Source organism: Otolemur garnettii, unplaced genomic scaffold, assembly GCF_000181295.1.
Source record: "Otolemur garnettii isolate 467f Iridium unplaced genomic scaffold, OtoGar3 scaffold00002, whole genome shotgun sequence".
In the NCBI taxonomy this organism is placed as follows: Eukaryota; Metazoa; Chordata; class Mammalia; order Primates; family Galagidae; genus Otolemur; species Otolemur garnettii.
In genome coordinates, this window is record NW_003852397.1 from 14,827,610 (window position 1) to 14,840,794 (window position 13,185).

The following is a 13,185-nucleotide window of genomic DNA, read 5'->3' on the forward strand; positions in this document are numbered from 1 at the left end:
TGTGTGGCCATGGAAGACATAAATAGATACAAAGAAGGATAAATGGTATTTAGCGGCTCTTAAAAAACTGTGTCGAGGCTCTGAGAAATGATTGGGGAAGAAGAGAGGTATATGTATTTTGTGATTTCAGCCTTACATTTGAAAAAAAAAAATGGTTTCATGAAGTTTTTAGAATCCTAAATGTCTAATAAATCACCTGTCCAGGTATCATTCACCACTGTAGATTCTTAGTGCAATCTCCAGATAGGGCTACGAAAACTAGCTGAAAGCTCAAAATATTTTGTTATCAAAACAACCAAAGAAAACATACTACTCTGGGATTAAATTGCTTTCCAAAATCCACTCGAAGCTAGCACCTCGTAATTATCTCCAGTAACTCAACTATCCAGCACAGTAATACCGGGCATCCAGTCCTCGATTATGATGATTGATTGACTGATTAATTTTTGAAATAGTCTCACTCTATTGCCCCAGGCTAGAGTGCCATGGCCTCAGCCTCGCTCACAGCAACCTCTAATTCCTGGATTCAAGTGATCTTCTTGCTCAGCCTCCCAAGTAGCTGGGATGATCATCTTTGAAATTATAATTTAGCAGAAAGAAACTTTGCTACATAAGGCCTCACTATTCTTGAAATTAGAAATTTAGTTGCTATAGTTTTGCTAAATTAAAAATATACTGTGGGTTGGAAATTAGCTTCTACTACTAAGAAAAGCAGGAAACACTTTGACTTGCCTTCTGCTTCCCAGATTTTCCTATCAATGGTTTGTCTAAATACAATATATTAAGAGTTGTGTAGGGATTGTTTTAGAAACTGGGGGAAATATTTCAAAGAGCATTTAAAAACTGCCTTTCTTAGAAAATCAAAATCTTAGAGGGCCACTTCAGTATCAGAATCATTAAAATGTCACCTAATATGGCGATGAGAACATGGCAGAATGGAAGCCATAATATTTGCAGAAGAGTTTTCTAGGTTAAAACATGAAACTTCATAGGAGTGCAGAAACATAAGCCTAGGAAAGACTGAATGGATAACATTCTAGTTTGCCGCTGATGTTCATCACATGACTTAATAAAGCCTGTGCCAAATGAACGCCCTTGGTCTAAGGTGCTCTGACTCTGATACGTAAAGTACTCTGGGCTCCCCACATGCTTTGGTTAGTGAAGCTCCCAAGTGACCTTGAGAGGAAACCAATGTAATGCTCAATCTCATTAACCACAGCGAAGCTAGCTGCATTTATATTTAAATAAACAAATTGGCTTCAGATCTCTTGTCAGGGAGACTAATTTTATTATACAATGACTATGCTATTGAAATCACAAATTTCCATTTCCTCCCTAGTGAATTAATATTTTTGATTATAAAAATTTCTAAGCAGTCAAGAGAATTTAACCAAAACCTTACACATTTTTTAGAGGAACTTTGATAATAATGAATATATGGGAGTTGCAATGTAAAATCCTTACCAATCATCAAGACACCCAATTCTGTAAAAAATTTTGTTCTTGAAAAGCTGGGTACAATTCAATCATTTTCTTCTTGACTTTGTTTACATTCTAACTTAACTGGGTAATATCTAAAATATTGTGAGAAAAAAACCCAACCACCCTACTCTATCCTTTGTAGTACTGGCCTAACACTGCTTAGCACACAGGAGGTAATTCAACACATATTTGCTCCCTCTCATTCCTCCTCCATTGTAAAGAATCCTTGACAATTATTAATTATCTTCCCTTGAACATTAGTTTGTTTGGATTTATAAATGTGCATTTTCTTAGAATACTGTCCATTTATCTCTGGAAACAAGTTTATTTCACATGGAGTTAGCCACTAGGGCTGTCTGCCATCTTAAGCAATTTTAACTTCATTTCTATTAGAACACAAATTCAGGATTTTTTCCTCCATAATTTTAATTATGCTTCTAAGAAGGGAACTCATATTCACTAAAGAAGAATACTGCTTTTTAAGACACATGGCTCCTCACTGAGGTCTGAACCTGTAAAAACTTAACTGTCCTATTAGAAACAGACACATCAAGAATCATTACTATTGTTTTAATAATATTAGCCTATACTGAGTTCTACCTAACTGGAAATATTTTATAACCCACTCATGTACTATTCCATTTGTTCATTAGAGCTTGATTAATATGCAAGTTAGAAGTTAGAGCTGAGTGGCAGAGATGATTTAAACATTGGGTTACCTGAACAGCATCAAAATACATCTTCTTAGCTTCTAGATCTGTCTTGTCAGACATTAACCATGCCTTTAGCAAATATTCATAAAAGCTGTCTCCAAGTCCTCCAACTGATACATGATCTGGAAAGAGAGGGAAATGAATTTTAGAGTGATTCAGCTTTTAATTCAGATAATGCAGCAAAATCACATTAGTGACTAGGATACAAAACCCCATGTCAACTGCAGCTCAATGTTACATTTAAATTCTAACAAATCTCTTATTTTCAGAAAGAGAGTCAGAAATGAGCAGATGGGCTGTTAACTAATGTGATATACTCTAAATAATTACCAGCATAGTTTTGAAAACATGAAGATAAAAGATACATAATCACCCCTAATTCTAAAAATCTGGTTCTCTAGTAAAAATACCAAAATAGAATGCTTCCCAGTATATATCTATATTTAAGTAAATTTTTATTTGCTTTAGTTCTGGATAGTATAAAATTCTGTTAGAGTTGTTAAGTACTAAAAAATATTTAAAAAATGTGGCTTATAATAAAATAAGAAGCTTCTCAGGTTCTTGCCATTATTATTATTATTATTATTTGATAGGTTTTCTAGTGTTACCAATCTGAAGTGTCAAAAACCTTAGGAGAGGAACAGTCAGATGTATTCCTTCCAAGCCTGATTCCTGGTCTCCTGCTTTCATGCTCATAGCATGCGCCATTTCAATTTAAACCAATTAAAATTTTTTTTTTTTTTTTTTTTTTGAGACAGAGCCTCAAGCTGTCCCCCTGGGTAGAGTGCCATGGCATTACAGCTCACAGCAACCTCCAACTCCTGGGCTCAAGCGAGTCTCTTGCCTCTGCCTCCCAAGTAGCTGGGACTACAGGCGTCCGCCACAACGCCCGGCTATTTTTTGGTTGCAGCCGTCATTGTTGTTTGGCGGGTCCGGGCTGGGGATTCGAACCCGCCACCTTAGGTGTACGTGGCTGGCGCCTTAGCCAGTTGAGCTATAGGCACCGAGCCAAACCAATTAAAATTAAATAACAAATTCCATTCTTTGGTTATACTAGCACTCAGTAGCTAGATGTGGCTCCTGCCTACTATGCAGGACAGGGAATATGTAGACATCCACCCCCACTGCTGTTTATCACACTAGAGCCACTACGGGAATTACTAACCATCTTGCAACTGTAGGATAGGTATCTTCATTTTAAAAGTGAGAAGAATGAGGCTTCATGAAGCTATCTGAGATCACATCTGACTCCACGGCCCAGACAGGGTCTCCTCTTGGGATCTGTGCGCGCTCTACTGCGTAACACTAAATGTATCATTTTTCTTATTGCTCCAATTAGCACTTTATTTTTCATGCATGTTTGCTTACAAAACCAGAAATGTAATCTATCTGAAACATTATTCCTGGAATTCAGAAAATTGGAGCATTAACAAGATAGCCTTTTAGAGTTTTATGACTCAAAGCTAAGTTTATTTATCTCTTTAAACATATAAGACCTTTACTTGTTGACTTGTAGGTGTGGAATTACTTACAAAAGTAAGTCAATATTTATATAGCTACCAAGACACTCTTTCTCCTGCTGCCTACCCAACAAAGTCCACTTGGCACGTAAAACTGAACAGGTTGAGAACAGTTTGCTATCTTTTCCTCTTAACCTTATCTTCTGCTCTGGTCTCCACCTTCCTCTCCGTACATGTTAGAAATCACGTCATCGTTCTTTACTTCTCTCTCCTTCTCACTCCCATATCCAGTGAATTACAGATTTTACTTCCTGTATCTATGTATTATGAACCCATCCATGCCCCTCTGTCCTCACCAGCATGATCCTGGTTCAAGCCACCACTAGCTCCTGTCTCTGTGTCTGCAATAGCCAATTATCTGGTTTCCTGTGTTCACCCTCATAGCATGTGCTATTTCAATTTGAACTAATTAAGATTAAATAAAAAAAAATCCCATTCTTGGGTTATACTAGTGCTCGGTAGCTATAAGTGGTCCTGCCTACCGTACTGGACAGGAAAGGCAGAGAACATTTTCATCATTGCGGAGCATTCTGATGGTAGTGCCACTCCTGTTCCCCACATTAATGTCAGAGCGACTCAAGATGTGAATCTCATAAGCTGCTATGCTGGGTCTTTGGAAACCCGGGGTGCCCTGCGAGATCTCAAGCTTCTCTGTAGCACCAGTCTTACTCTGTGTGCTCTCCGCTTGCTTGTTTAATAGTCATTCTTTTGGTTTCTCAAAAACATCATCCTCCATCTCACTGCAGGGCTTCTACAGGCTTTGCTCTCCTTGCTGGTAGTGTATTCTGGGACTGCTTCCCCTTCTTTAGTTATACTTCTCATCTGGGATGAAATGGCACTTCCACAAATAAGCCCTCCCTGTCACCCCGACCAGATTCCCTGCGACATACTTCCTGACAGCACATATTCATTTGCTGCACCTGCAGTTTCGTGAGCTGGAATGTTTCTTCTGTCTCTTCCACAAGATCATGATCCAAGAGGGCAGAGACTAGACCTATTACGTCTCCCAGTCCACACCAGCCTCTCAATAAAGTGTCTCATGTGTTGTAGGTACTCAGTGAACAACTGACGAGCAAAGCAAAATTCTCCTAAATCTTTTTTAAAAAGGACTAGAGAAGGGCCATATTTTTAAGTACTTAAATATGAAATTTTCTTACTGAAGAAAAGTCCAGAATTATAGTTTTAATGTACATGTGTGTTTTTAAAATTATGAGTCTCATTCTTAAAATAGTGTTTGACATGAACTTTATGTTTCCTAAATAAATCACCACAGAAACCTCTGACATTTACAGATGAAAGAGACTAAGTACTATCTCATCAATAATCAGCCCTGTTGTTATGACCATGATTGCAGGAGACAAATGCCAGTGATGCATGGTAGAGCAAATCACAGTTCAGTACTGTCAAAATAACAAGGCCCAGATGAAGTAACAGCAAACGATGGCCACGGTCCAGACATGTCCTTCAGCGTTAAAGCAATGAGAGTTGAAAACTAACAGCCAGAAGCAGCTTGGTATTTTCCTTCCCTTGGGTTATGATTCCGTAATGGCTGGAAGGAACAACTTGGAGCGTTTGGGGATTTTTAAAAAAGAGAAAAAGGGTTATATAATATTTGTTTTAATTAATTTTGTTAAGGATATACTATTCGGCTTCCATTTCCTGCTTTTAAAAATTTCACATGTGGGAAAAAAAAATCAAAGTAAGAGAACTCAGGAGAGAAACACATCTTTCTGATCGTTTATCACTCACTAAGCTTCCCCAGGTCTGGGTGACTGTTTGTATTGGCAGCAAGAGTCCTATGCAAACATTGTAGTGTATGTGGGAGAGAACATGCCTGATTTTATTAGCAGGAAAGGACTGCTTACTTTTAGAAAAAACATATAGGGTATTTTTCTTGCTCATCTGCTCTAAAGGGAAGGTATACTGTAGTCCCTCAAATATGCTTTTCTCTGAAGGGATAATTTATTCTTCTCTTCAGAATAGAATAAGTCCAATAAAAGGATTCCTAATATCTAAAAAAAAAAAAAGACAGGTTAAAATACTCAGAATCTGTCTTAAAATGTTTATAGACTTCATCTGAATTTATCTCCTTGAAACAATCCTCCAGTGATGCTAGTGATGACACATATAGCTAGATGGATAACTGTTATATAAATCAAAGGGTGATACATGTTCTATGTATTGACACAGAATCTCATCTCTGGCCTCAGTGGTCATAAGATCTGTTTAAATACCGGTGGCCAGGACTGGATGCCACCTCTCAGCCACAACTGAGGATCAAGAGCAACTTTTAAACAAGAATATATATGACAATTATTGAAAGCAGAGGCAGAAAAATAGATCGAATATAGAACTCATGAGTACTCACAAAATCTAAGTAAGTAAAGCCCTACTGTGTGCAAAATACCATGTGCAGCTTAACTAATGTGACTGAGATGTGGTGAAAACAGGTGTCTTCAAACTACAGCCCACAGGCTACGTGCAGCTCGCCTAGGACATTTATCTGGTATTTTTGCTGCCGCTGCCTATCTTGCTTAACAGCCGACTTGTCCTAGGGCCTGCAGTCTGGCCCTCCAACGGTCTGAGGAACAGTGAACTGGCCCCCTGTTTAAAAAGTTTGAGGACCCCTGCCCAGGAAGATGAGTATGCATATAAGTCATAAGCATAAGGACTGTGATAGGAAATGATCCGTAGTGCTGGGGAACGGGAAGAAGAAACAGAGGAGTGGATTCTCATAAATTCTAACCAAGGCCTTGAAGAAGAAGGTCTCCTTCAAGAAAGGGTAATTAACTGGGCCTCAGGAGAAGAAGAAGAGAGTGGCAGGGCAAGGGAAATAGCATAAGCAAAGACCCGGACATGGCCAGGCAGGCCTTGATTAAAGAATATAAAAATAATTTGAGTTCTCTATAGATCCTAGTTATGAAGTTTTTGGCCAATTCATAATATGCAAATATCTTTTCCCATTCTAAAAGCTGTCTGTTTGCTTTGGTTGTTGTTTCTTTAGCTGTACAGAAGCTTCTCAGTTTAATTAAGTCCCATTTGTTTATTTTTGTTGTCATAATTGCCACAGAAGTTTCTTCATAAACTTTTCCCCCAGGCTGAGATCTTCAAGTGTTTTCTTCATACTTTCTTGGAGGATTTTTATTGTTTCATGCCTTAGATTTAAATCCTTTATCCATCTTAAATCAATTTTTGTAAGTGGTGAGAGATGCAGGTGCCATTTCAGTCTTTTACATGTGGTTATCCAGTTCTCCCAGCACCATTTATTGAATAGGGATTCTTTTCTCCACTGTATGTTCTTTTTTGGTTTATCCAAAATCAGGTGGCTGAAGTATCAGGTTTCATCTCATGGTTTTCTATTTGGTACCGAATGTCAATGTCTGTTTTTGTGCCAATACCATGCTGTTTTGATCATTATGGCCTTGTAGTATAGCTGAAAGTCTGGTAGAGTGATACCCTGGCTTTATTTTTATTATGAAGAATTGCCTTGGGTGTATAGGTTTTTTTAAAGTTCCATACAAAATGAAGAATGATTTTTTCCAAATCTTGAAAGTATGATGATGGCATTTTAATGAGGATTGCATTAATCTGTAGATTACTTTGGGTAGTATGGACATTTTCATAATGTTGGTTCTTCCATTTGTTAGTATCTTCTGCTATTTCTTTTCTTAGGGTTTTGTAATTTTCTTTGTAGAGGTCCTTCACCTCTTTTCTTATGTATTTTCCTAGGCATTTCATTTTTTTTTTTTTGAAGCTACAGTGAAGGGAACTGTGTCCTTGATTAGCTTCTCATCTTGGCTGTTATTGGAATATACAAAGGCTACTGATTTGCGGACATTGATTTTATATCCTGAGACATTGCTATATTTTTTGATCACTTCCAGGAGTTTTGTGGCTGAGTCTTTGGGGGTTCTCTAAGTATAAGATCATATTGTTGGCAAAAAGTGACAGTTTGATCTCCTTTGCACCCATTTAGATGCCTTTTATATCCTTCTCTTGCCTGACTATTGGCTAGAACTTCCAGCACTATGTTGAATAGTAGTGGCGATAGAGGACATCCTTATTTGGTTCCAGTTCTAAGTGGAAAGAAGAAAGATGAATGGCTAACGAACATATGAAAAAATGCGCAAGATCCCTAATCATCAGAGAAATGCAAATCAAAACTACCCTGAGGTTATCACCTAACTCCAGTGAGAATGGCCTACATCACAAAGTCTCAAAGGTGCGAATGCTGGTGTGGATGTGGAGAGAAGGGAACACTTTTACACTGCTGGTGGGACTATAAACTAATACAACCTTTTTGGAAGGAAGTATGGAGAATCCATACTTCAAAGAACTCAAATTTGATCTCCCATTTGATCCTGCAATCCCATTACTAGGCATCTACCCAGAAGAAAAAAAAATCATTTTGTCATAGGGACATTTGTACTAGACTGTTTACTGCAGCTCAATTTACAATCACCAAAATGTGGAAATAGCCTAAATGCCCACTAACGCAGGAATGGATTAACAAGCTGTGGTATATGAATATCATGGACTACTATTAAGCCACTAAAAAAGATGGAGACTTTACATCCTTTATATTAACCTAGATGGATGTGGAACACATTATTCTTAGTAAAGCATCATAAGAATGGAAATCAAGAATCCAATGTACTCAATTCTAACATGAAGGCAGTAGAGGAGCTAATACAAGGAGGGGGTGGTTAGGGGAATGAGTAGGGAGAGGGGAGGGAGGAGAAGATTGGGGGAGTCACAGTGTATGACACATCTCTTGGGGGCAGGACACAATGATAAGAGGGACTTTATCTAACAAATGCAATCAGTGCGACCTAATTCTTTGTACCCTCAATGAATCCCAGACAATAAAAAAAAAAATAGTGTTCTCCTTGCAGCTGGAACACAGGATGGGGGATAGAGGAGATGGAACACGGGACTCATCAATCTTATTTGCTTTTCCATCAGGAAATTGGCCCATAAGCAATCCAAATAAAAAGGACTCTTTGTACTGGGAAACATAGCCAAAGACACTGTATATGGGTGACCCAGAAGGTGAAGCTGAGATGTTCTAATACAACTGGCTACTTTTGTCCCTCTTCACACTGACATCAAAATCCTAAAGCACATAAAGAAAGAAGTAAATCAAAGAGATTTTTCTTCAACTTTAAAAATCTGTGGTAAGAACTCTAAAAGTGCTTGTCCTTTTAGAGAATTCTATCTAGTCATCTTATACTTAGAAAGATGCACAAGTTCTGTTTTATCCCCAGTACTTTAGTCTCAGCATGGTTTTATATTCTGAAAAAAAAAAAATGACTACCCCAAAGAATATTTATATAATATCTATCAATATTTACCTCATTGGAAAATCAAAACAGAATTTAAAAATATTTTTGTTACTTTATTTAAAATAATAATTATACTCCCATTATGTTAACGTGTTAATACGTGGGTATTTAACAAAAACACATTTTACAAAACAAAAAACAAAAAAACTCGTGAGAAGACTGGCCAAGTTTTATATTTTTTGCAAATCTTTCTCTCTCTCTCTTTTTTTTTTGAGACAGAGCCTCAAGATATCCCCCTGGGTAGAGTGCTGTGGGATCACAGCTCACAGCAACCTCCAACTCCTAGGCTCAAGCGAGTCTCCTGCCTCAGCCTCCCAAGTAGCTGGGACCACAGGCACCCACCACAATGCCTGGCTATGTTTTTTTGGTTGCAGCCATCATTGTTTTGGTGGGCCTGGGCTGGATTCAAACCTGCCACCTTAGGTGTATGTGGCTGGCGCCTTAGCCACTTGAGCCACAGGCACCGAACTACAAATCTCTTTATAAAGGTTTGCCTTATTGGAAGACAGCGGGATTCTCATATCTGCTCTAATTTCAATCCATTGCTATATGCTGCTTTGGCTGAAATATATGATGAAAAATCGGCCTCACATAATTATACAGTTGGAAAACAGAAGAATGTTTTAGTAGTGTTTTCAGATAATTGTGGATATTTTTCTTTGATACTAAAATAAAACAGGACAGGGAATTCCTCAAAGGTTAAAGTTTCTTAAAGGTTAGGTGCAATGTAAAAATTAGAAATTACATCAATGAACCCTTTTTATACTCTATTACATTAAAATCTGTTGGTCAGTTTTGTACTTTGAATAGAACTTTTCCATGCATAATTTTGTAATATCATGCATTGGCCATTTGGGAAATATTGGTTCACTGAATTATGCAGATCCTCCAAATATTGACACATTTCATTATACAAAATCCAAAAACCACATTTGTTAACATCACCACCAATCTCATCAGAAAAGTATTTGCAGCAAGCTCATGCTGGCATGCATATGCTTTCCAAAATTCTAATTTTTATTTAGAAACTCAGATTTTATCATAATTGGCATAAATACTGTCTCTTTTCCTTGAAGTGACAGGCTCATTTTCAAGAACACATCTACTAATTACCCAATTCTAAATAACCAGTTTGTTTTTAGTTGTTCTTTCAAGTAGAAATGGTGATCCACAAAACAGTAAGCAGCTAGTTCAGCTTGCGACACAATCACGAAAGAGCTTTTCCTCGAGGTAACTAATATTTTTCACAATGCAGCAGGAGTGATTCATGTGTATTTCCATTTCGTCACTTAGAACACTACAAAGGTGTGTACTCAAAGGCTGATATTTACTAGAATCAATACTTTTTAAAATGCTCCATTAAGCACATTCATAACTGAAATTGGCATCTTTTTAAACGTGTTTAACTGTGGTTAAGAATACAATCAGTATTAACACTATTTGGTGTTTTCCTTGGTTCTGAGGGACGCTTCAGTAGTTTTACCCACCATTGTTTTTGCAATGTGTAAGTTCAATGTCAACACAGTGAAAAAAAGCAAAGTCTCAGTATTATCATAAAAATAGTTTTGAACTTGTGGACTCCCTGAAAGGTCTCAAGTACTTCCAACGATCTGTGGACCACACGTAGGTAAATGGCAACCATGACTGCCCTTCTAAGGTTTCAACAGGTGGGCCTTCCACAGCTACTACCAACGCATACACATGAATTTTAACATATCCTTTTCTATTAAATTATTCCTTAAGAAAACAATGAGGCATCTGAGAACATGACAGACATTTAAATATAAAGAAAAAACCCAAATTAGAATAACATTTTAAGGCAGTATCCTATTGCCACAGCTAGGCATCTCATTTAACATTCTTTACTTGTTGAGTTGCTACTTAATCTACCACTGTTTTCTAAATCAGCTTGACATTTTCTTTCAATTACTCTGAATCTTTATACCTCTGGTCAAAATTGTCCTCAGAGTCCAAAGTGAGGGCTTCTGGCATCAAAAGCCCTTGTATAATACTTCCTGGTCCCCTAAAGGCAACTCTACTGGCAAGAAACCTTTTTCTGGTGGCTTAGAATTAAGTGGAGAAAACATCCTGTCTGCTCTCTCGATTTCCCAGCTCTTAGAGATTCAGACTCTGTCTCCTAGTATAGCCATGCAAAAAATGTTAGGAAGTCATTAGCACAAAGGAATAAATTCCTTTCTATCCACATGAGCAGCTGGCTACTGGCTAACACCCCCATGTTCCCTTGATCAGATCTTTCCCTTCTGATTAATTAAATAGGGTAACATACAAGCTTTAAATGTGCTTATATGTTACCCTACTTACTTTTATACATGAAAAATGTATGACAATCTAGTTTCCTGGTAACACAGTCTGTCTTATGACAGAAGCCTGTTTATTAAAGGAACCAGACCCCTTTTCTTTTCTTCTATAAATTTCTCAGCAACATTTGTGCTGCTTTTGCATGCCCTCTCTCTGCTACTAGCATAGCACCATAAAGAGCTCTAAGAGTACAAAGCTTTTGACTTACGTTGACCCCACTGTCCACTGCTGGGATTCAGATAGTTAGGATAAAGACCTTCTGGCTTTTCTAGTTTGTTCAGTACTTTTCGAATATTCATTACCTATAGTAGAAAAGGAATTGTTACTATGAAAATCTAAAAAACAAGCTTTTTTTTTTCATTTTAGAAAAGAAAAGTTGATTTCAATAATACAGAATGAGAACATTGTTGTTGTCAGCTTATTACTACAAAAATAATAGCAGTAAGTGAATACAGTTATACTGATTGATTAGCTGTCATATGCCAGATGCCGTCCTAGGAACCAGGGACATATCAATGGATGAACAAAGTCATTACCCTTTGGAACTCTGCATTATAGTGGGATGAGAGCGCATGAGGATGAGCGAGCTTGCTCTCTCTTGTGTCCCTTCCTACAAGGGCACTAAGCTCATCAGTACAGTCATGTATTGCTTAATGATGGGATGGGGATACATTCTGAGGAATGTGAGGGCAGGTGATTTTGTTGTCATGCAAACATCATAGAGTGTGCTCACACAAACCTAGCTGGTACAGCCTCTCACACATAGGCCGTTTGCCATAGCCTACTGCTTCTAGGCTACAAACTGGACAGCAAGTTACTGAAATATTTATATATATAAACATATCTAAATAAAAAAATCTTAATATAGAAAATGTACAGTAGAAATATGGTATAAAAAGATAAAATACGGTACACCTGTACAAGGCCCTTATCATGAACCCCTGGGGCTGCTGTGGGTGATTCAGTGAGTGAGCAGTGAGTGAACGTGAAAGACTACGTCACAGGGTGTCCAACCTGCAGGCTGTGGGCCATATACTGATTTAGTGAGGACTTTTTTTGCTTACCTGTGGTGCTAGATATCAGGAAAAGTATGGTCACACCGTTTTTTTTGCTAATCAGCTTTCATTAGTGTTTGTGTATTTAACGTGTGGCCCAAGGCAATTCTCATTCTTCCAATGGGCAGCAGAAAAGAAAACTGGTTGGACGTTCCAGCCCTGGGATATTACTGCACACTACTGCAGACCTTCTAAATACTGTGTACTTAGGCTACACTAAATTTATAGTTTTTTCCTTTCTTCAACAATAAATTAACCTTTGTTTACTATAAGCATTTTTACTTTATAAATATTAATGTCTTTAAATTTATTAAAGCTTTCTGACTCTTTTATAACACTTAGGTTAAAACACAAATATGTTGTACAGCTGTACAAAAACAATTTTTCTTTATCTCCTTATTCTATAAGCTTTTTCCTATTAATTTTTTTTAGCTTTCAAAACTTTTGTGTTAAAAACTCAGGCACACATTAGCCAAGGCCCACAAAGTATCAAGACCATCAATCTCATTGTCTTTTATCTCCACATCCTGTCTCACTGGGAGGCCTGCAGAGGTAATAACATGCACGGAGCTGTCATCTTCTACGATAACAGCCAGCGCCTTCTTTTGAAACACCTGCTGAAGGACCTGCTGAGGCTGTTTCACAGTTAACTTTTTAAAAACATAAGTAGCTAGGGCAGCGTCTGTGGCTCAGTGGGTAGGGCACTGGCCCCATATGCCGAGGGTGGCGGGTTCAAACCCGGCCCCAGCCA

At 37.8% G+C, this 13,185-nt stretch overlaps 1 protein-coding gene across 3 annotated transcripts in view; it reads right to left on the reverse strand.

Moving 5' to 3' along the window:
* MAN1A1 (mannosidase alpha class 1A member 1) overlaps positions 1 to 13,185 on the reverse strand; it is a 186,117-nt gene that overhangs the window by 14,622 nt on the left and 158,310 nt on the right. For all 3 annotated transcript variants that reach the window (XM_023513364.1, XM_023513368.1, XM_003781632.3), the window contains exons 8-9: positions 11,588 to 11,681; positions 2,202 to 2,317 (exon numbers count right to left, since the gene is read on the reverse strand). In XM_023513364.1, the coding sequence (XP_023369132.1) occupies positions 2,202 to 2,317; positions 11,588 to 11,681 (210 nt within the window). The remainder of the gene's footprint in view (positions 1 to 2,201; positions 2,318 to 11,587; positions 11,682 to 13,185) is intronic.